Below are 23,505 nucleotides of genomic sequence, written 5' to 3' on the forward strand. Positions count from 1 at the left end.
GTCCATCTTTGAGACGAAATGCAGGCAGCTCCCCCTCCGTGTGCAGCTTCCTGCACAGAGCCAGCCTCTTCATTTATTAGAGGGGCAAGCAAGAGAGAGGCAAGCAAGAGAGAGGCTTTTACGCCATTGGCTCTTTGCTTCACATTGAGTCTGCTCATGTCTAATGTAGCATAAGCACAACATTAAAAGTCCAATAAATCAAATTACAATTTTTACCAAAAGAAAAATCATTTACAACACCCTACCCAAATTTGTATTTATTTATTTTTTGCTTTGAATGCAATTTATGGAAGCCCATTCCCACCAGCTGAAAAAAACCTAGGAAATTAAAAATTGAAGTCATAATTATCAGATACCATTTCACAATAATGAGATAGTATCTGATCTAGAGTTTGAATGGGGTCACTTTTTTTTTTATGAAAACAATCTGTATTCTATACTTTCATTTTGTCAAATATAAATGTAGTTCTAAATGTATTTAAAATGCAGTAAAACATTTTTTTTTAAAGTCATTAGCAAACATGATCAAAATCTAATTTTAAATTAATAAAATGGGGTAAAGAATTAAAGATTGGGAAACACTGGGTTACGTGATGGCAGAACAGGAAGTACTTGAGCACCTGGTGAGATGGATCAATGACTACCTCACCGAGAGACCACAATACCTCACATCTGACACTGTGGTCAGCAGCACCGGAGCACCACAGGGGACTGTGCTCTCCCTCGTCTTGTTCACTCTGTATACCTTTGACTTCCAGTATAACTCCGAGCTCTGTCACATGCAGAAATACTCAGACGACACTGTGATAGTTGGCCGTGTCAGGGACGGACAGGAGGAGGAGTACAGGAGCCTCATTGAGGACTTTGAGACATGGTGCAGCTCTAATCTGCAGCTAAACACCTCCAAGACCAAGGAGATGGTGGTGGACTTCCAAAAGAACAAGCCGCATCTACAACCTTTTTCCATCCTGGGGGGGGGGGGTTGACGTCGAGGTGGTCAAGAGGACCTACAGGTATCTGGGGCTGCAGTTGGATGACAAGCTAGACTGGTCTTCAAACATGGACTACCTGCAGGAAGGGACAGAGCCGTCTGTACTTCCTAAGAAGGTTGGGGTCCTTCAACATTTGCTGCAGATGTTTTACCAGTCTGTGGTGACCAGTGTACTATTCTACGTGATGGTGTGCTGGGGAGGAAGCTGCAAGAAGAGGGATGTGGCACGGCTGGACCGACTGGTAAGGAGGGCCGGCTCTGCGGTGGGTACAGAGCTGGACTCACTGGTGACGGTGCCATAGAGGACAACTCTGGACAAAATACTCCATGGTCAACACCCTCTGCACAGCACCTTCACCAGGCAGAGGAACATGTTCAGTGACAGATTGCTGTCACTATCACGCTGCACAAACAGGCTCAAGAACTCTTGTCCCCCTGGCCATAAAGACTATACAGCATCTCACTGTCACAGCACGGGAAAGGAAAACAGTGACTGATTTTCAATTTTTTTTTTTTTTTTTAAATTGGGTTCTCACCACTTATCAGCACTGCGGTCCTCTGAGTAGGCCTCTAGTTGGACACTAAAGTCTGACAATCACTGTTTTTGCACAGTTAAAATAATAAAATTACAAATATTGCTTACTTTGATTGAAATCATTATAAAATGTTTGATAACATGAACTGAAAACAGGACCAGTCTTTATCCCTCAACAGGTAGGAATAGTCATGAGAAGTTTTACAAAGATTATTGAATGTCTGTTACTTTGTATTGCAAGCAAATGTAGTCAAGGTGCCAGATGGGGAGCCATGAACGTTGGAAACTGGGCTGAAGCATTTGGTTCTTTTTTTCCACTGGTCCTTCACTACAAATATGACCATGGCCACATTTGTGTCTCCTAAATTGAAAAAAAGTCATGTTTTTTATAGGGTACAATTAAACCTGCTATAAAATTTGGTGGAATTAAAATGAAATTAATGGTAAAGTAGTGTGAATGTAAAACTTTGAAGTGTTTAAATATTGACTGTAGCTGTAGGCAATGCTTTAGCACCCCCTTGAGTTATAGTTGAGAAAAGTAGAACTGGTAGTTTTAATTTATATGGATTTTATTTACAGAAGCCATATTTTACAGTGCAGATGACAACAGCTGAAATATACAGCAGATAATCTTGAATCTGTATCTCTTCAGGATGAGCTTGAAAGTTGCACCTTTTGTAAGCAACTGCTGTCAAAAGGACAAAAATGAAAGAAGCCCAGAATACGTTACATGTGCTTTAATGGCATGCTAGCTAGTGTTTGGACTTCTTTGATTCTAAACAAGCCATTGAAACTGCTTGATCAACACTGTAGCATTGGTAATGGATTGGCAGGTATAAAAATATTAAAACTTCTAAAACGTTCTGCTCTACTCCTACAAGAGCAGGGCAGTTAAAAACAGAGCACAATTCAAAAAAAAAAAAAAAAAAAAAAAGACTGACAGTGTTCACATCTAAATGGACAGACGGTTAACTCTGCAGCACTTTGGCTGGTGCGTCGATGGTGGACACTTCATGATATCTGAAAGATAAGAGATAAGGTTTACACATTTAAACCAGACTCTGCTTTGTCTTTAAGATAACTAAGGGGTTCTGTTGACTTACTTTGGGCCTTTGTACTTCTCCCGTACGGACTGCTGGGCGTGTTGAGGAGTGTTCAGGTACATTTGGTGAAGATCCTTAATGCAGGGCATCAAATCTTCCAGAGTGTAACTGGTCATTTCCTCCAATGACTGGGGCTGTGGACACAGGCTTAATGAGTGCCAGGGTTGAGCTCAACCGTAACTTTAATTGTAAAATCTTAGTTTTAAACTACTAAGGTCTATTAAGACTATTAGAAAGCAAAAATTAGCGGGCCTTTCCAGTGTAACAGGTCTGACAGTGTCCCACAGGGAATCAAAGTTTACAATATAAACTCTTAAATAAAGTCTCTACCCTTGCATCTTTAATATCCCATGTAATCATGAAGGTTGGATTTAAACATTAAAATAGGGTGAATTTCAAAAACTGGAAAATTCTCATAACTTATCCAGGAATTTGACTGTGGGGGACCCTGGTTGTAAAAATAATTGAAATGCACGTGTTGAACAATATTTGCAGAAATTTCATAGAATTAAAATTTCATTAAATGCAAAACCTTTACAGTTGCATGGTTTACACATATGGATCGTAAAATGCATTAGTTGTACTTTAGGGCTAAATCAGTAGTGAATAAAGGGGTAGGATTAAACATGTTTACACAAATTGAGAGTTTGTGGTTTATTTCTGCTGTTATAATTTTAAACATTCATTTCAAACATGTACAATAATAAATTAACGTCATCACTACCTGTTAGTTCTCTTTGGGATAATAAACACTTTTTTTTTTAATTGAGGGGTATACTGACTCAAACCCTCAGAATAACACTTATGTTTTAAGAGATGAGAAACAATGGACGATAAATATTTTACAGCTGATTTAAGACATGGGTAAACATTAACAGTTATGAGATGCCAACACAAGAAAACGTTATTTTTTGGAGTCAATGAAATCCTTAATGTGAAAAATGCTGTCACTATAATTGAAACATGTAATTAACCCCACCCTGACAACGGCAGGATTTTTTCCCTTGTGAACACTTACCCATGAGCCTCCAGTTATGGTGTTATTGGCCAAAACACAAGCTGCCGCCGCCAATTGTGATGGAAGGTACTTCAGGAACGGGTCCGAGTCCACCAGACTGAGCTCACCCAGGTACTGAGATGCATCAAGTGGTGATTAGTTGATGGATTCAAGCTAAAAATGTTGACATGTGAACTTTCAGTGGTCTTACCATTGCCAGGCTCTCCACTTGTTTACTGACAGAATGCTGCAGGAAGTACTGGGTGAGAAACTGGTTTATTGTGGGCACGGCCAGGTCAAATGAGAGAACCTTCAGGACCAGATGCTCCATACGCAGCACTTGCTTTTTTGTGTATGTGTCGTCTGTGATATACACAAACTCAGCCACCTCAGGAGGGTAGATTTCCTCAAACTTTCTGCAGATTGAAAAAAAATTATTTTACTCGTTGAATTATGGCATTTGAATTACAGTACGTAAAGTTAAACACGTACGAAGCCAGCAGCATGGCAGCCGTCCCAACCAGCTGAAGTTTCCCCCGAAGGACGGACATGGATGAGAGAAAACGATCGATGTAGTTTACAGCCAGGTAGAGAGTCTCATTCTGCAGTTTGTATTCTTCTCCCACTTCAACCAGCCAATCCACTAGGATGGCTCTCATGCTGTTGGTAATATCTGGTTGCTTTTTCATGTAGCCTGCTTTAGGTCTACTTTTTACCTAAAGCGGGGAGAAAAATTTATTTTACTTCATGTATACATACCAGATTTAGCCATGAGTTACTTTCCAGCCGTTGTCTCACATTTAAGACAATGACAATAAAAGACTGACATGACATCATTGATCACATGACAGATGTGGCATTAACTGTTTTAAAGTGGAACAGTCTAGCAGTAAGACTATTCTAGCTTGTGAATCAGTTCAAATGTTTTTTGGTCCAAGATTGGATGTGTCTTAACATTACCAAAGCCTCCTCTAGTTCTTAGATCACCATTGTTGAATGTTATTTTGTGTGCTCTTACACCTTACTATTGTTTGTGGCCGTGGTTGATGAGTATCAGCTGTTGTAATCAGTTGCTGGGTGTGGTAATCAATAAATGACTGCCTGCCACTTCTCTCTGAGTGTGTTGGTGCATGGCAGTCAAACCAAAGACTAGCTGTGTGATTCCTTTCCTCTGTCATGTTCCTCTGCCGGCGCTCCTATCTTTAAGATGGCAACTTCAACAGGTTATGGGCCCAGGAAAGATGTTGGAGGTCGATGGAGTCGTTTGTGTTTCGACGGAGATGAGAAAAATTATGAACTTTGGGAAACTAAGTTTCTGGCACACCTGCGTCTACTTAGTCTAAAGAGCACCATCATCAATGAAGCACCCAGTGATGATGAGGAAGGTGCAGAGGCCGACGCTGAGAAAAATGAAGACGCTTATGCAGAGCTGATTCAAGTATTGGATGATAAAAGCCTGTCACTTGTAATGAGGGACGCAACAGATGATGGCAGAAAGGCGCTAAAGATTCTAAGGGAACACTATGCTGGTAAGGGGAAACCCCGAGTGATCAGCTTATACACTGAGTTAACATCCCTTCAGAAAGCTGTTAATGAGAGCGTCACGGACTACGTCATCCGGGCAGAGAAAGCGATTACGTCACTGAGACATGCAGGAGAGACTTTTAGTGATGACTTGTTGATCGCTATGATTTTGAAAGGTCTGCCGGAACAATTTAAGCCCTTCTCTATCCACATAACCCAGAGTGATGAGAAGTTGACTTTCGTTGAGTTTAAGGCCAAACTCCGCAGCTATGAGAGCACTGAAAGGTTCAATGCTGTTGATTCAGACAGTGACAGCGTGATGAAAGCCAGAGGAAAAGAAAGCTGGAGCATGAAACTGACCTGTTATACCTGCGGCCAGAGGGGGCATAAAGCTGCAGAGTGTACTGCTACAACTGGAGAGCGCAGGGAACAGAGACAGTGGTGCCGTCTCTGCAAGAGCTCCACACACAAGGATGTCAACTGCAGGCGGAGAAAGCGCGACAAGGTGCAGCGGGCGGTGGATGAAGAGGACCACACGTTCGTCTTCAAAATCGGTCACGTAAATGAAGTCCAGGTTGGAAGAGTGAATGAGAAAGGCCTCATGGTGGACACCGGAGCAACCTCACACATCATCAGGAACATCACTCAATTCAAAGACTTTGATGAAAGTTTTGAACCACACAAGCATGTTCTGGAGCTGGCTGATGGAGAGAGGACCAGCGGCATCGCGCTGAAGAAAGGTACGGCCAGAGTTCGCCTGAGAGACAATAAAGGTCGTGTGATGGACGCTATGCTGAGTGGGGCGCTGTACGTCCCATCCTTTCCACAGGACATCTTCTCAGTGAAGGCGGCGACTTCCCATGGAGCAACTGTAGTCTTCAAAGAAGGTCAGAACAGACTGATTCATAAAGATGGTGTGACATTTGAAATTCAGGTGCTGGATAGACTGTTTTATTTATGTACAGTGACAGAGGATGCCGATGAATGTAATGGATGCTATGACGTTCAAACATGGCACGAAATCCTAGGACATTGTAACTATGAGGATGTCTTAAAGTTGGAAGCGGTCACAGTAGGGATGAAAATCAAAAGTAAAACTGTAACACCTAACCTATGTGAAGTGTGCACCCAGGGTAAATTTGTTCAAAGCAGGAATAGAGAGGCAGGAGAAAAATCTAAGTTTTCCCTTGATCTGGTACACACAGATTTATGTGGACCAATTGAGCCAATAGCAAAAGACGGTTTCAAGTATATATTGGCATTTACTGATGACTATTCAGGTGCAATATTTACATACTTCTTAAAAGCTAAGAGTGACACAGTCAGAGGTACAGAGAAGTTTATTGCTGATGTGGCACCGTATGGTAAAATAAAATGTATTCGTTCTGATAATGGGACAGAGTTTACATCCAGAGAATACCAATCACTGCTTAGTAAAAATACTATAAGACATGAAACTTCTTCTCCCTATTCACCACATCAGAATGGCACAGCAGAGAGAAGCTGGAGAACTTTGATTGAAATGGCAAGATGTATGATAATTGAGAGTTGCCTACCAAAAATGTTGTGGACCTATGCAGTTCAGGCAGCAGCTATAATTCGCAACAGGTGTTATAACAGACGCATAGGACAGACCCCATATTTCTTGCTAACGGGAAAAAAGCCTGATCTTTCAAAAATGCAAAAATTTGGCTCAGAATGCTATGCTTACAAACAAAAGAAAAAGAAGTTGGACTCTCGATGTGATAAGGGGATTTTTGTGGGTTATGATAAAAACAGCCCTGCGTATCTAGTTTTTTATCCAGATTCAGGGAGAGTTGTCAAAAACAGATTGGTGAAATTTATTAAAAAGAGTGTCACTAATTGCCAAACTCAGACTGATGAATTAATAAATGACTATGTTTTGCGTAAGGGTACTGAAACTCATCTATCACAAATGGAAAAGTTAATTCCCCGAGAAACAGGAGTAGGTGAGCGTGACCCAAGCACCGCTACAGGTATAAAGGAAGATGAGAGCAGGCGTTATCCAAAGAGGGAGAGGAGACCCCCTCAGTATCTGAGAGATTATGAGTGTGAGATAAAATGCGATGATAACCTTATACTCACCAGTATTGATTACTGTTACAGAGTTGCTTGTGATACACCTCAAACGCTAAAGGAGGCTATGAGCTCACCAGAATCAGACCAGTGGTCCCAGGCTATGCAGGAGGAGATGAATTCTCTGAGGGAGAATGATACCTTTACCCTAACTACATTGCCAGAAGGTAAAAATGCAGTGGGGGGCAGATGGGTTTACACATTTAAAGAAAATCCAGTTAAAGTGCTATATAAAGCCAGATATGTGGCAAAAGGCTATGGGTTAGGGTTAGGGTATGATTTTTTGATCCAAAACAATTTTATTCAAAATTCAGCTGACCATTGTGTTTACAGCAAACAAACTGAAAGTGAGAAAATAATACTGATAATATGGGTTGATGACCTTATTATTGCAGCAAGTGACAGCAAAGTACTTAAAAGTGTGAAAGAAACATTGGGAGAAAAATTCAAAATGAAAGATCTTGGTAAACTAAAACATTTTCTTGGAATGGATTTTGCACAGGGAGATGGTGAAATAAAAATCAATCAGAAAAGATATGTTGAAAAGATTTTAGAGAGGTTTGACATGCTTAACTGTAAACCAAGATCTACTCCATGCGAAAACGGCTTAAAATTGGACAATGAAGGAGAACCTGCTGATCCAAAGAAGTATCGAGAGATGGTTGGCAGTTTGATATATTTAGCCATGTGTACTAGACCAGATCTAGGATTCATTGTCAGTAAGTTGTCACAATATTTAGCTCAACCAAAAGAACAACATTGGGTAGCAGCAAAGCATGTGTTGCGATACTTAAAAGGCACTGTGAACCACGAATTGTGTTACAAGAAAAATAATGCAAATCTTAAACTTGTTGCATTTAGTGATGCTGACTGGGCAGCAGATCAAAATAACAGGCGAAGTACAACTGGCTACTGTTTCAGTTTGTCGGAAGAAGGTCCTGTTATTTCTTGGAAATCTAAAAAGCAACCCACAGTTGCGCTATCAACATGTGAAGCAGAATACATGGCTTTAGCAGCCACCACTCAGGAAAGCCTGTATCTTATTCAGCTTCTAAATGAAATGGACTATGGGGGTGAGTACACCCCAGTCAAGATTTATGAGGATAATCAAGGGGCAATTGCTTTGTCAAAGAACCCTGTTTGTCGTCAGAGATGTAAACACGTTGACATTAAGTACCATTTTGTTCGATCTACCCTTAATGATGGGAAGATAGTTATTGAATACTGTCCAACAGCAGACATGGTTGCAGATATTTTGACCAAACCTGTAGCTAAAGCAAAGATTGATAAATTTGTGAAATTTCTTTTTGGTATTAAAGACTAAAAAAAAAAAAAAAAAAAAAAAAAAAAAAAAAAAAAAAACAAAAAAAGAGAAAAATTAAGAGCAAGTGGGGGTGTTGAATGTTATTTTGTGTGCTCTTACACCTTACTATTGTTTGTGGCCGTGGTTGATGAGTATCAGCTGTTGTAATCAGTTGCTGGGTGTGGTAATCAATAAATGACTGCCTGCCACTTCTCTCTGAGTGTGTTGGTGCATGGCAGTCAAACCAAAGACTAGCTGTGTGATTCCTTTCCTCTGTCATGTTCCTCTGCCGGCGCTCCTATCTTTAAGATGGCAACTTCAACAACCATCTTTAGTTGATAATTTGTTAACACCAGCTAAAACAGTACACAATGTGAGAAGTGTATGGTTTAGCAGCAATAGAAAAAAAAAAAAACCTTGATTTGTTTAAAGTTAAATGTTAGCGTTAACTAAGGCTGGCGGATATTGACAAAACATATTTTCTTAAAGGCGATATAAGTCGCGATCATTTTAACAAAAAAAAAAAAATTCTAACCAGAGAGATCACTGCGTTAAACTTGCTAATGCCACATTTGCACAAAATGTGCCACTTTTGGCTTTTTTACCTTTAGGGACAGAAAGTTGGGGTAGGGCTGCACGATTTTGACAAAAAACCTAATTGTGATTTTTCTGACAGATATTGCAAATTTGATTTACAATTTTATGCATATGTGTTTTTTCCAAATTCTGTTTTCCACATCATTTTTTTAAGAAATGATAATCACTTTTCAGAAACTATAGTTCATTTCTGTTTTCTCAAAAATAAAGTAATATACAACTAAAAAGATGAAAATGTAAGACAATACTGGATTATTCTGACTGCTTCTTTTTAATTATTTATGTCATAAAGATGTATGAGAGCAGCATTAACGTCACTCAATTTTCCCTCAGGGATCATGGCTTAAGAAATCTGATCAGATTTATTGATTAAGTTTTGATCAACTAAAGTTAACCGAATTGAAATTATCCTGACATCATTCTAGATGTAATGATTAAACTAAAATAAATGTGCATGACACATCATGTGTAAGTGTTTTTTCCACTACGAAGGGTTAAAGTAGCAGAAGTTATCATTAATTTCAGATTCTACAATCCCTGGTATCGTCCACAACAATAAAACAACTTGTATCACAGATCTTCTGCAGCTCTAATGAGATGTTTAAACACTGAGCAGGTGAAGCTGATGTTCTCATGGAGCACAGCAGCGCTACATGAGAAAAAAGGACAGAGCTTTACGAACATGTTAAAGCTAAGTGGGCATTGGTCTGCTCTGAGTGATGATTTGCATAGTTTTTGGTCAGGTTAGATGGCGTTTGAAGCGGCCAGGGAGAGTGGGAAGGATACTTCCGCATAGAAAACGTTTACCACAGTGACCAGATACTGCACCAGCATTCAACAGTAGATTCTGTTTTCGTTGTTTGAACCCATAAACAAGGATTTTATAGGGCCTTAATGTGAAACTGAGTTCTGTGGTGTGGCTTGATTAGAGGAATGTCTGTTTTAGGATGCACTGACATTTAACTCTGAAACTCTTAAAAAAAAAAAAAGCTATAATATATAGGTGATGTAATTTTTTGTGCCAAAATAGAAACCTCAATAAATCGCCCAGCCTTAGTGTTACCTTTAACACTAAGGTTAGAGTTAATGATTTGTAAGTACTTGGACAAACTGTAAGGTTGTTTTGTGATTTTTTCTGCGTGAATGTCATGCTTATAATCTTAGTATTGAGCACAAAAGTCATCTTTTGCTGAACCATTGACGCAAAGCACAACTTATTACCTCCATTTCTCTCAGGTAAGCATGAATTTCCTCTGCGTATTCCGGGGCATCGTTCACACAGGCAACTTTTGCCTCACCTTCAACTACAGACATGTCCATGGGAGAATCTGATTGGACAACATGAAAAAGGCCATTATGAAAATGTATAAAACTAGTGTAAATAATTAAGCACCTACCAAAACTGACTTCCATCACCGCGGGGACATCGATGGTAGCCAGTGGCCGTCTGAGCCGTGCTGCAGCGTCTATGGCCAGAGGCGAGTCTTCCACTGCAGGCTTTGCCTTTGGTTTCTCCACAACCTGTGGCTTCTTGATGCAGGCGCCATCAGATTCATCCACGTGAATCTGGAAAGCTGCAGGTTTAGATGCAGGCTGGTCAACATCTTCACTCTTGCAGGACGCAGGTTGTGTCGATTCCTGGAATTATTAACATGCAAGGCAATTTATCAGCTTTGACAGACGCAGAGTTCATTTCCATATGCTTTAGTGGATCACACTATAAATTATAAAAATTAATTTTCAAATATTGTTTTGTAATGAAAAACTAAGTTTAATGGTGCAAATACTATAGCAAGTAAACCACATTAGACATTGTTAAACAACTTCCAAGCTAAAATGCATTAAGAGTTGTCATGTAATTTCATTGTAGTCTAGTCAGACTGGAGATGCCAAAACTTTTTAAATTGATGCTAGTAGACTAGTGTTTCCTCAACCTTGGGGTCTTGTGAAGTGTTTAGTATTTAATTTAAAAATGACTTGTGAATGTTGTAATGATTGTTTAAATAATTTGAAACAACTTTTTTATACTTTAATTTAGTCAAACATGACTCTTGTTCAAATAAAATAAAGTACTTGTCACTAATTTAAGGTATTGTGCAGGTGTTTTCTTTTAGTACTTCTATTACTAAAAGTTAGTGAAGGAGTGTCTAGAGTCACCAGAAATTATTCATATCAAAATTGGGTCACGAGCTAATGAAGATTAAGAACCACTGCAGTAGAAAAAAGTTTTTATTTTTTTTATTTTCACAGATTAAAAGCTTTCTCACTAAGATGTAGTCAAATAAGACTCTAAAGTGCTGCATATAGTAAATTTAGCAATGGCATTGCAGGCATTTGTTGGAGAAGCAATGGTTTTATCAGCTCAAGTTTCTTCATTAACTTAATATAAACCGGTATCTTCACAAGAGTTAAATTGTCAGGTTTGATGAACTAAAGCATCAGAACATTTAAAATGTGAAGGAACCGAACATAAAACTAGGTTAGTGCTGTAGCAATGGCGGAAATGATTTTACTGCAGCGATTACGAACATTATTAACCCTTAGATGTCATGTATGGTTGAAACTTTCATGCTAATATGAAAAGAAAAAAAAAAATTAATTTAAAGTATTGCCGCTAAACATTAGCAGGGCCTTGTTGTAGCCACATTAGCTCCCGCTAGCCAAGCATTGTTACCTGCTTCAGGGCGCGCTGGGTCGGGTTCTTGCTTCGTAGGTTGTTGTGCAGAACCCCCAGAACCGTCCTACTGGTCTGCTTAGGTGGAAGGTTCTCCTGGTTCTCATTGCCTCTGGGTTTAGTGGATCCTCGGAGCCTGGACAACATGTTCTCCTGGTTGTGGAGGTCAGAGACCGCGCTTGCCTGTCCTCGGTTAGCCATCGACATACTTCCACTTTTTCTCTCACACAACAGAAAATAAAAGCTAACAGCTTTGTTCGGCAGTTTAGCTTTAACTGTTGCAGAGGTTTGCGGTTAGACGGACCGGGTTTATCCAGGCAGCGGATGGGTTGAAATGCAGGGTTGAGATGGCAATAACCCGCAGGATTTATAAAGCTAGAACACAAACATAGAAACTCAGTAATGGAAAGTGTCACAGATGAATAAATGAAGGCTTTAACAGAGTGAATCAACACTTCATTACAAGCCTATGTTGCTTTCTTTACCAACCTGGGGCGGCCTCGGTCCGCTGACACTGAAACACGTTCATACCGTCAAGTCGCTTTCTCTCAATTCAAGTAGCCCGCGAGGATTGAAATCAACCAATCAGCGAGCGGCGCCACGATGACGCGCAGCACCTACGGGAGCCGCTGTTGTCCAAAACTACTCTGATTGCAAATTCGGAACCGGTTTGACCGATTATTTTTTTTCAGGTTTATTTTAAAGCGCTCATTTGTTTTGGTGGCCAAATATGTTTAATATTTGCTTTTGATGAGCCTGTTCCCACTTTGTTCGGCATTAACTTTGAGAATACAAAGTGTACATATGTCTATATGCATTTTTTTCATTATTATTTTAATTTATACATACGTATTTTGACTCTCATGGCTATTTTGTTTCTTATTTTATTTTTTACAACCTCTTTGTGTAGTCTTGCTCCTTGTTTTCTGTGTGTATTATACCGCTCTTTGCCTTTCTAATTACACTTCGGGTGCTAGGTTTTTATAAACACTTCAATACAATGCAACTGCACAGTACATGTAATAAATAAATTATATATATATACAATTTATGTACATTAGGCCAGGGGATTCTCAACCTTGGGGTCGTGAGACACTGGATGGGCAAGCCAGATGCCTTCAAGAAACTAAGAATAACAATTTGAGACCATTTGCCATATTTTAACCTATTTCCATCACTTTTTCTTACTCCCATTTCTGCCACTTCTCTATCAAATTTCAATGCCTTTTCTGCACATTTTTTCTATTTCCAAGACATTTTCAGCACTTATAAACCCTTTTTACCACAATTTGTCATGCCCATTATTTACCAGTTTAAACTAATTGTTCCTACTTTTTAAATTACAACACCCCTTCCCCCCATTTCTTACATTTTTAAGCCAATATTGACACTTAGAACCCTTTTTTAAACCACTTTTCTGTCTGTTTTTGGCCAATCTTGCAACTTAAAAAAAATTCTTTTCACCACCTTTTCTGCCATTTTTGATCACTTTTAACCATTTTATTTCTGATGAAAACAAGGATTTACATCTTTAACATGACTGTATAACATGGCACAAATAATAATATGGATTTTAATCACCAGTTAAATAAATGATAATAAAATAATAAAAATGTGATGCTTTATTTTCAAGATTTTCAAATTGAGATACATTACCATCATACCCAAAGTAAGCATGTATGTACACAGTAATATGTAAACCCAGAGTTAAAGTCAAATAAAAGCAGGGTTATTTTTCCAAATGCATTTTTTATTGTATCAATCGTTACCTGAACTTTGTGTATCATCCCACTCCTAAATAGCAGATATTATCATATGAATGTTTAATCTTGTTTCCCCAAAATAAATGTTTATGCTCATAATATGACAACATTGCATGCTCATTGTATGATTCTGTGTTTATTAATGAATAATTTCCAAAATCATTTCCATTGCAATTTTATTACAGGAACAAAACTCACAATCCCAGAAAAACAACGACTTTTTTTGTTGAGCTTTTAACCATTGCTATTTAATATAAAATTTAGTGTAAATATCTAAATGTTTTCATTTATACATAATATGAACTCACAAAATAAATATTCTATTTACTTTTATACAGTAACAAACACAACACAGATTTAATAAATAACTTTTCAGAAAGAAAACAACAACAACAACAACTCTGACCTGACATCATACCTCACTGAAAAAAATCCAACAATGAATTCAAGTCATAATTGTCAAGTATTTCCAACAATGAAGACACCTTTGTCTTCACATTCTGGCCTTTGAACTTGAATTTGTCAATGAAGAGGTCTGTGATCATTCCTGTTCAAAAGAAAACAAAACAGAATAAACCAAATTTATCACAGTAAATAGACTGGAATGCCATTTTAAAACTGATCAATTGTCATATGTGAATGTTTTAAAACACACCATAAAGCCTTTCGAGGTGCGCTGGCTGCTTTTTGTACTCCTCCAGGAGATTTGTGGACTCATCTAAGATGCTGCGATACTCCGGAATGAGAAAGTCAGCATTCCCCTCGTGAACCTGCAGCTCCTGAGAAACGAGAGAAGTGAGGAAGACGTGAAGCAAAAACCAAAAAAGCTACATATTTTGCATGAACAACCTTCCACAAAAAGGTCAGAATTGCCAAATATTAAAAAATGTTCTAAATAATCAAGATTCCCGTTCAGCTGAGGTGCCTGGTTTATTTTAAAACTGAGTCATCACTACATCAGATATAAAATAAGGTCGTAAAAGAGATATGTCAAACATGCGGTATGCAGACCAGACCTGGCCCACCAGAGGAATTTGCAGGATATGAGAAAGTAATGAAATAAACTGCATGTCTGTTGTAGCCATTACTGTAAGAGTAATGGCTACAACATAAAAGTTTGATATTTGACCACAGGGGGCACACTGTTTGGAGAGACAATGTTTTTGTGGTAAAACTTTTTTGCCCAAAATAAATAAATGGAATTAAAAATTAGTTTTTTTTTCGCTTCATAACGTGAATAAATTCAATATCTGAAAAATTTATTATTACTTCTTTGCTCTAAAACAAAGACATCAATTTCAAGTTCTATTTATTCATTTATTCATAGATCATTATTTTACAGGCCCAGCTCACTAAGGATCAAATTGCACTGTATGTGGTCCTCCGAGATCAAATGAGTTTGACACCCCTGTCATAAATATGTATATTACAAAAAAAAAATTATCCTAAAGCAGTGGTTCTAACCTTTTTGGGTCTTGACTCCATTTTGATATCACAAATATCTGTCAACCCCAAAGACATTTTTTTCTCCTAGAATTACTTTTTTTAATCTTAGATTGTGTGTGTGTTTTCATCAATAATTAGACATTTCAGGTGACCCCATTTAAATTTCAGGCGACTCCATATCGGGTCATGACCCCAAGGTTTAAAAACACTGACCTAAAGTGAAGTAAAACAATGTTGTTTGCCAGGGCGTTTAAGATGCATTTAAAATGTAAACATAGTCAATGTGACTTTTAAAATCTTATATATATTTATTATACAAGCAGACTGTATTTGGTTGAATGTATTCCTTTCAGTCCCAGTGTTTGGGATACAGAGACAGCACATGATCAGACAGTGTACCCTCTATATTTGAATCTTTACTCACTTTAAGAGCATCAATGAGCTGAACTTTTCTAGCCAACACTAACTGGTACTCCAGCTTTGGATGGATCATCTTCAGTGTGTGGTTCACAGAGTCCTCATTAATATCTGAAATAACAACACACACACATTTTTCTCTTGAAAATCAGTCACAGCACCAACATTACACTGACGTAAAGTTTAGAGGCACGTACCGTAAGAAATGTTCAGATTGATTTTCTTTTTGGTTGCTTCTTTAGAGAGAACGTCACTCAGTATTGAGATAGTGGAGATGTTGTCAGACTTGAAGTGACCCTCGCCTTTACTGAAATTATGAAATGTAATAATTAAAAATAAATATAACGTACAATTAATTATAATTATGCAAACATAAATTTGCTTCCTTATCATTCAGTTGCATTTGAGTCACATTTAGATTATATTCACCAGTAGGTGGCTTCAAGCTGTGTGCCAAGGAAGGTGTTATGGAAGAAGAAAGTGATACTTTCTCCTGCTGGGGTTTTCTCTGGCACTTCTGGCAAACAGAACACCACCCAGGAATGGATCTCAGCGAAACTGAACTGTCCCACCAGACTGAGCCGGTTCATGGGCCTGAGAAGATAAGACGATGACAAGAGCAGACACAGAAAAGATCAAAGGAAGCTCAGAACAAAACAGAGAAACAAAACAGGCAATGCTTGAGTTAGCTGCACTATCTATCTTCTATATTAGCAATTCTCAACTGGTGCGTCAACGCAAAAGTGGGTCGCAGACATCTGGTCAAAAATAAATAAATATTTAATGTCTCTCATGTTGAACTTGTCTTGTATTTTCAAAGAAACTTTTATTTTGACAGGCGTGCAGTGAAGTGCATGCTGCACAGGAAAACATATAGAGTTATGTTTTTTTTTAAAAAAATTATATGTGTTTTCAACAGCTATTTTTGAATAACTAAATTTGGTTGGCGCGATTTATTGACCGTGACAAAATGTGGGTCCAGGGTGAGACCAGTTGTTCTATATTATGTTAAGGTTTCATGTATTCAGAAAATTAATTCTTAGGAAATCCAAAAGAAGAGAAAAGTAATCTTGCGGGAGTTATTACGCGGAAGTCAAGGAAACATCAAAGCGATCAGCAGACGCCTTTGACAAAGACTGGCAGTTGACAGTCAAAACGTGTCAGGAGATCAAAGTGGATTTCCTGATGAACAGTTGTTTGAATAAATGAAACCTTAACATATTATTCAAAAAGAAGGCAAAAATAACCTTGCTGGAATTATCTTCTATAATAATGTATGTAAACTAAAACAGTGGTGTGTAATAAAAAAAATGAACATGGAATCCCAACCTGTCTTGGTCGATGCTGTGCATCCTCTGGTGCAGAGACAGAGGTTTGATCTGGTACTGTCGTACTTGGCAGGTCTTGGGTTGCAGTCTGGGGGTAACATACGCCTGAAGGGTCCCATACTGACCCTCAATGGACCTCACCTTATAACAGAGTTAGTGCAAATATGTACAACTAAACAGTAATCATTAACAATTGATTAGTTTGTGGCCATCTTCACACGTGCAGTATCAATACCTTAAGCTCAAGTCTAGTCGTGTTGGCCTGACATCTGTATGTGGCCAGCAGGAAGTTCCCATTCGGCTGCTGCAAACAGAGTTAGAAAACACTGGGGAAAAAAAAAAAAAACCTTTGTGCCATACTGAACAGACAGAGCTCACCTCTGAGTCACATTCACTGAAGCTGACAACCGCAGAGTTCTTTTCCACATCCAGCAGGTCTATGGGAACGTCGCTCTGTGCAAACGTTACAATGACACCAAACTTAAACCAACACAATAGTGGACAAAATTAGCATTGGTTAGGATATTATTGCTTTAACTCTGGTTCTCAACCTTTTCAGCCCGCGACCCCTAAAATAAAGGTCCCAGAGACCAGGGACCCCTAGTGTAGCTGAAGGTGGTGGAACACAGACATGAACATTGAAGAACAGTCATGATGAGACGGGGCCATCTATAAGGGGGAATAAAGGGGAGAACTTTTTGGGGTCCATTCATAAAGTCAGTAAAATGATGGTCTATTGTTCCATGAATCTGTGATAACCACATTTATTTATTTATCTGAATAATATCCACTGTTATCCAGGAAGTTTATTATCATTTAGGCCATAGAATACATTTATCTTAAAGATGTAAATCCTTGTGTTAATCAGAAATAAAATGGATTATGAGTGACCAAAAATGGTGGTTGGGATAATTTATTTTATATTTAAAAAGTAGAAACTGAAACTGGCAAATATTGAGTAAGCACAATTCTGAATGTGGTTAAATTGGCAAAAATGAGCATGAAATATGGTGAAATTATGTTAAAAGTGACAATAATGGGTCAACATATGTGACATTGGGTGGGAAAAGTGGTGGAAAAGGTTTATAAGTGCTGAAAATGTCTTGAAAGTAAAAAAAAATGTGCAGAAAAGGCATTGAAATTTGATGTAGAAGTGGCAGAAATGGGAGTAATGTAGTAAAAACGCAATAAAAGGAGCAAATATATGGCAAGAAAAAGTGATATGGCAAGTTTGGTTTAGTAGTTGTAGAAAAATGGTAAAAATAAGCTAAAATGGGCACTAATTCTTCAAAAAAAATTCTTAATTTCTTGAAGGCATCTGGCAACCCCCTCCCGGTGTCTTGTAACCCCAAGGTTGAGAAGCCCTGCTTTAATAGAGCTGTGATGACCTGCAGCAGGAGGTTGTCGATGGCGGTCTGCACCTCCAGGGTGAGGCTGTAGCTGGCGTTGTCCTGGCACAGAGTGAACTTGTCGTTGATGCTAAAGACGGGCACAGCAGACACAGCCGTGTTGGACTGGGAGCTCTGTTGGTACTGCTCACGGCCCTGCAGGACTTTGATCTGCAGCTGGTCCAGTTCAGCCCTGAGAAAGGCAATAATAGGACAAACTGAAGAATGGTTCCAGAATCACACCAGACATCAGAAACATAAACATGATACCTGAGGGCTTCAACCTTAGACTGGGTCTCTTTACTCATCTTGACCTCGTCTCCGGGACCAGCCTCGGCCTTCTGTGGCTCAGTGGTTAAACCAGTAACCCATCCTGGAGGAGTGATAACAGAATTCTTTATCTCACTTGGTTTTATTGCTCTCGTTTTTTTCTAAAAGTTGACCAAACATAATGTGCTTATGTAGAAATGTTTATTTCTGAGGAACTCTGTGATTAAACCTGTGTATGTAGCAGTCAGGATCTCATCATAGCCCTCTTTCCCCACACAGCCACCCTGAATGGAGGTCACACTTTCAGACAAAACCTGTGAACCAGAAAGACAAACTGTAGTTGAGAAGTAATATAATAATAATAACAACAACAACAACAATAATAATAATGGATGTGTTAACAAGGCTGATGGAGACCCATAAAAACCATCAGCAGGACAACCTGGGAGTTAGACACCACTGTAGAGGTTTGTTTAAAAAAAATTAAAAAAAAAGACATTTAAAATGTAAATTTAAAATTTAAATTGAACCTGAGATGTAGGTCTTGGTCTTGTGATAATCTGAAAACCTGTCCAGATGTACAGCATGGATCAGTGTTACTCAAACTTTTTCAGACCAAGGATTGCTTAACCAAAAAAAGAAAATTCCTGGACAAATATCAAAAACAGCTGCGACGGAACAACTTCAAGTATAAGTACACCCCCAGGTTTCTGCTGACCTGCCACTAGGGGCAAATTTTAAAAAATGCCTTGATTATAGGCGTTGCTCCTAGAGTAGTTAAGACACGCCCAGTCACAGTAGCCCCACCCCCACAGCGCTGCGCAGTTCCTCATGGAGCTGTCAATCAATATCAATGCTCACTGAGGGCTGTGAGAGGAGGAAACCTTGTCCCTCCTCCCATCTTTTATAGGAGGGGCGGGGCTAACAGTGACAGTTAGTGACATCACTGATCTAATCTCAGCCAATAACAAAATTAAATTGGAATAGCTGGCTTTCAACCCATAGAGGGCATTCACTCCAATATTTTACAACTAAAAACGCTACATTTAAATATTTTGACTAAAATGTGAAGAATGGGACTTGGATCAATAAACTATATTACTTAATCATACCTAATCATATATGAATACAGCTGAAAAAAGTGGTTTTAGATTGTACTTTAAGACGTCTGAATCACATGCATCCAGACAATACACCTTTCTTATTGTGAAAGAGTTTCCATTTATTTGTTTATTAATTGACACCGTCTTGACCCACGATCCATCTTCAGTTGCTACTGAGCTAAGAGGCATTGTCATAAAATAGCCATAAAGTAAAAAAGAAGGCCCATTATAGACATAATTTGGACTTGCATAGTATTTAAATAGGTTTAAAGTTGATTGTGAAAATTCTGAGACCCAATTTTTATTTAAAAAGTTGATATTAACTGAAAAATATATGTATTTACCCAATAAACGCACCACTCTGTGAGAAAGGCTGCCATACATTGATCAATGGACGGATAAAAACAGCAAGGTTTCAGTTTGGGTGTAGAGCTTAAAAACGTACATGCTCAAAGCGCAGAGTGGGTTCACTGGAGGCATCAAACCCAAAAACCTCAATGGCTCCATCGTCCCTGCCCACCAGCACGTCATTCACCCCATCCCCGATGATGTCATAAGTGTCGATGCAAAGAATGCCTAATAGGAGATAAAAAAATAGAAATTCACATACAATACACACAGTAAAGTAGTAAACAAGCAGGACATTTCAGTGTAGATATGCAAGAGAGAAACTGAAGTGGGTTCATTTGTTATGATTTGTTCTCGTAAAAAACAGTTACCTCCTTTCTTTTTGTTATTGTGGAGCTCCCATTTAGTAGCAGCTGAGTGCTCGCCAATCTGCATCAATCCAATTTTACCATCAATGGTTCCGTAGAGGATTTCCTCTCCTAAAGACAGTCAGAGACATAATATTTAGTTTGATCCATAGAAAGAGAAGACAGAGGCTGTGTTTGAAATTGCATACTAATGTACTCCACATTCAATGAGTATATACTGTCTACTATATACAAATAGGATGATTAGGAAGAATAGGACTACTATCACAAAAACCTGAATCACACTGAGGCTAAATATCTCTGTTGATTCTCCACCTTTGAAAGTTCTGAAAGCCTTTTAAACAAGAAAGTGACCAAGTAGAATGTCAACTTGTGCTCATTTGATCCATAAAACTCACAGAAACACATTTTATTCTGCCATTTCGGAGATTTTTAAATCTACAAAAGCGTTAAACTAATGGAAGACAAGAAGAAATGGCTTTATTTTGAAAAGGGGAGGTTTGACTTTTAGCTTGAAGCCGGTCCCAGGACGATTTTATGTTTTCCACTCACGATGCATCATGGGGTGGTTGAGTATGACTAGTGTGCCCACCGTGCATACTACAAAAATGTCCACACAGAGTATACGTCCAGGTATTTCTCGCGTACTCAATTTTTCCATACTATTTAATGTGAACGCACTACAAACTCATTTTGACATCAGACTTAGTATGCATAGTACGTTAGTATGCGTAGTACGTTAGTATGTGATTTCGAACACAGCCACTTTTCTTTTTTTTCTTGAGCTATTACAGAGCTACCCGTGACATTATCTCACCTCCATCTTTACTGTACAGTTCCAAAACAGATGGAGGCCCAGGGACTTCAATATCATAGACAAGCTCCGACCCCTACAGATAAAAAATACAAATATTATGATTGTGTCACAATTTTATATAATAGAATAGAACATTTCAGAAATGCAGCCTGACCTTTAACACCCTGAGAACCCGATCCTGGCATGCCAGGACTGGCACAAGGTGGGTGAGATTCTCTGATGACAAACATGCAATGTCGTTGATCTTGTCTCCAGAGAGGAAGTAGTCCTGGTCCTTGCAGTCACAGTAGTGATTGTAGATGTAACTGGCACACACAAAAAGGTCAGCACCGGACACATGCCTGTAAAAGCAAATGGCAGCATTAAACAGATGAGTAAATCAGGAAGAAATCTACACACGTGTAGAAAGAGGTGATCCCTACATGGCATTTATGCTCTCGGTCAGGTTGGCGTCAAACGTGAGGAACTGCTTCCCTTTCTTAGTGAAGCCTCGAACCTGAGAACCAGAGCAGACAAAGATCTTTTCCTGTGGTGTTCCCAAAGCACCTCCAAGAGCTACCCTGGTTATCTTCTGTCCCGGGAGTGTTTTAAACACAGGCTGAAAGAGAAACACAAATTTAAATATATATATTTATGTTGTGTGTACGGTATATCTTATGTTTATACATATATAACAGATCTACTTACCACTGCATCTCCTTTCTTCATCCCAAAACATGTGAGCATTCCGTCATGATCAGCAATGGCGACCTGAGCACAACATTCCATAAAATCAGTTATTAATTTGTTTTATTTTATTTTTAACTTAATTAATTGGTGTTATTTTATTTTAAAAAGAAATGTACAGAGATTTTAATTTAAACAGACGCTTTGGTGAAAAATTATTTAAGTTCCATTTGTGCAGGATCTGGTCTCTTCATGGGTTGTGAAAGTAAATAGTAACTTTTACTTTGTGTAGTATTTAATTGAGCTACTTTTTACTTGTACTTGAGTATTTTATATATGACTTACTTGTACTTGAGTACAATTTCAATCAAGTAACAGTACTTCTACTTGTGGAGGATATATCAGTACTCTTTATACTTCTGTCATTTACCTAAATACATTTTATGGAATTCATCTGGACAAAATACAATTGAATTTTATAATGGATACCTTGATAAAGGCATTCAAATAATATTACCTTTTGTGTGGCTTTCTTTCTCAGAGCTGGAAGCAACCTCATGGTTTTCTGTGACGTCACACCAACCTGAGAGGATTGGAAGCAGAAAATTACTTAAACCAGACTGAAACTAATGTCAAATCTGTAAATATTGTACAATAAATATCATATTTACTGACATATTTCATACAAACACTGATAATTCAAATCAAACTTTATCTATACGTCCATTTTCATACAAAAAGGTGCAGAGATTATGCTTTTACATTTCAAAAGCAGAAAAAAAAGTTAATGATACACAAAAAAATAAATAAAAAAAATAATATGTTATTGATACCAAAGTGTGCCTATAACTTCATTTATAGCAACACTTCATAGAGAGGTAAAAGAACAACGTATTACCTGAATATAATCGACCCGATTGAGGTGGATCTCCATGTTGTTTTAACTTCACTGAAAAGAACGATACAAATCCTCAGGGCGGGTTAATAAGCATTAATGTTGATATATTGTTATATTAGTTACAGTCAATTACACCCATGCAGCGCTAACAATTACTACCCAAATAGCAAGAAGATGGTGTTAAAAGATCCACGGATTATTACCGATTATAATCACAATCCGGAGCCAGTGCTAACGCTAGCAAGCTAATTGGTTAACACGATGTAATGCGCCAACGATCATAAAGAGCGTCTTTAACAGAGTCTGACGCTGCACATTACGATCTTAAAGGGAGATAATGTTCGTAAGAGCATCAAAACAATCAGAAATACAAAGAAAACAGAGATAAAAACAAGTTAAGAAAAGACTTGCTCTCCATTTTCCAAGGGTAATGTAGAGCGAAACTGCTGTTGCCATAGCAACGTTTTAGCCCCGAAAAAACCGGCTGTTTATTGGATGAGAGTGAAAGCCACAGTTTTCAAACTGTCTTCTAATTGGTTGGATTATTCTTGAGGGCGTGACTCCAAAGAGATTTAACAATAAGATTAATACTTATTTTTATTTTTTATCCTGTACATATTTTATTTCATAAAAAGTAATCCACAGACGGCATTTAATCATCATACTGTATAAAACATTTTTTTTTTTAGCAATTGGGGAATAAAAACAATAACAAAAAGTAACAACAAACACATAAATAATAAAAAATGTTGGTAGAATAAATCATGTAAGGAATTAAAAGAGCTAAACACAAATGTTTGACTCTGGATAAAAAAAAACAGAGAGTATAAGACCTATCTTTCTGTAAAGTAAATGAAACAGAATTTACACTT

General features: G+C 38.2%; 3 protein-coding genes across 3 annotated transcripts; 1 reads left to right on the plus strand and 2 right to left on the minus strand.

Moving 5' to 3' along the window:
* Positions 1–2,077: 2,077 nt before the first annotated feature.
* On the minus strand, positions 2,078–12,379 carry ccna2 (cyclin A2). The gene is made up of 9 exons (XM_028459481.1): positions 12,311–12,379; positions 11,822–12,196; positions 10,545–10,785; positions 10,369–10,475; positions 4,119–4,342; positions 3,838–4,042; positions 3,648–3,761; positions 2,630–2,763; positions 2,078–2,546 (listed from the first exon to the last, which is right to left on the minus strand). The coding sequence occupies exons 2-9, from the start codon at positions 12,026–12,028 to the stop codon at positions 2,495–2,497; spliced, it is 1,284 nt and encodes a 427-aa protein (XP_028315282.1). The 5' UTR covers positions 12,029–12,196; positions 12,311–12,379; the 3' UTR covers positions 2,078–2,494.
* Positions 4,638–7,428, plus strand: LOC114471007 (uncharacterized). Its single transcript, XM_028459482.1, has 2 exons — positions 4,638–6,037; positions 7,278–7,428. The coding sequence occupies exons 1-2, from the start codon at positions 4,834–4,836 to the stop codon at positions 7,304–7,306; spliced, it is 1,233 nt and encodes a 410-aa protein (XP_028315283.1). The 5' UTR covers positions 4,638–4,833; the 3' UTR covers positions 7,307–7,428.
* Positions 12,380–13,690: 1,311 nt separating the features above from the next.
* On the minus strand, positions 13,691–23,079 carry bbs7 (Bardet-Biedl syndrome 7). Its single transcript, XM_028459548.1, has 20 exons — positions 22,837–23,079; positions 22,634–22,684; positions 22,253–22,318; positions 21,757–21,819; positions 21,492–21,667; positions 21,224–21,410; positions 21,070–21,142; positions 20,256–20,363; positions 19,982–20,112; positions 18,663–18,747; positions 18,434–18,536; positions 18,164–18,356; positions 17,154–17,228; positions 17,011–17,079; positions 16,777–16,916; positions 15,877–16,041; positions 15,645–15,754; positions 15,455–15,558; positions 14,240–14,363; positions 13,691–14,131 (listed from the first exon to the last, which is right to left on the minus strand). The coding sequence occupies exons 2-20, from the start codon at positions 22,667–22,669 to the stop codon at positions 14,004–14,006; spliced, it is 2,136 nt and encodes a 711-aa protein (XP_028315349.1). The 5' UTR covers positions 22,670–22,684; positions 22,837–23,079; the 3' UTR covers positions 13,691–14,003.
* Between the last annotated feature and the right edge of the window lie 426 nt (positions 23,080–23,505).

Source organism: Gouania willdenowi, chromosome 10 (assembly GCF_900634775.1).
Source record: "Gouania willdenowi chromosome 10, fGouWil2.1, whole genome shotgun sequence".
Taxonomy (NCBI): domain Eukaryota; kingdom Metazoa; phylum Chordata; class Actinopteri; order Blenniiformes; family Gobiesocidae; genus Gouania; species Gouania willdenowi.

Coding starts and splice junctions, on each gene's coding strand:
- LOC114471007 (XM_028459482.1), top strand. CDS start 4,834: ATGGCAACTTCAACAGGTTATGGGCCCAGGAAAGATGTTGGAGGTCGA. Junction 6,038..7,277: donor AACTGTAGTCTTCAAAGAAG/GTCAGAACAGAC, acceptor TTACTGTTACAG/AGTTGCTTGTGATACACCTC.
- ccna2 (XM_028459481.1), bottom strand. CDS start 12,028: ATGTCGATGGCTAACCGAGGACAGGCAAGCGCGGTCTCTGACCTCCAC. Junction 10,476..10,544: donor GGTGATGGAAGTCAGTTTTG/GTAGGTGCTTAA, acceptor TTGTCCAATCAG/ATTCTCCCATGGACATGTCT. Junction 4,343..10,368: donor CTTACCTGAGAGAAATGGAG/GTAATAAGTTGT, acceptor TCCCCGCTTTAG/GTAAAAAGTAGACCTAAAGC.
- bbs7 (XM_028459548.1), bottom strand. CDS start 22,669: ATGGAGATCCACCTCAATCGGGTCGATTATATTCAG. Junction 21,820..22,252: donor GAAAGAAAGCCACACAAAAG/GTAATATTATTT, acceptor TGTTGTGCTCAG/GTCGCCATTGCTGATCATGA. Junction 14,364..15,454: donor AGCTCATTGATGCTCTTAAA/GTGAGTAAAGAT, acceptor CTCGTTTCTCAG/GAGCTGCAGGTTCACGAGGG.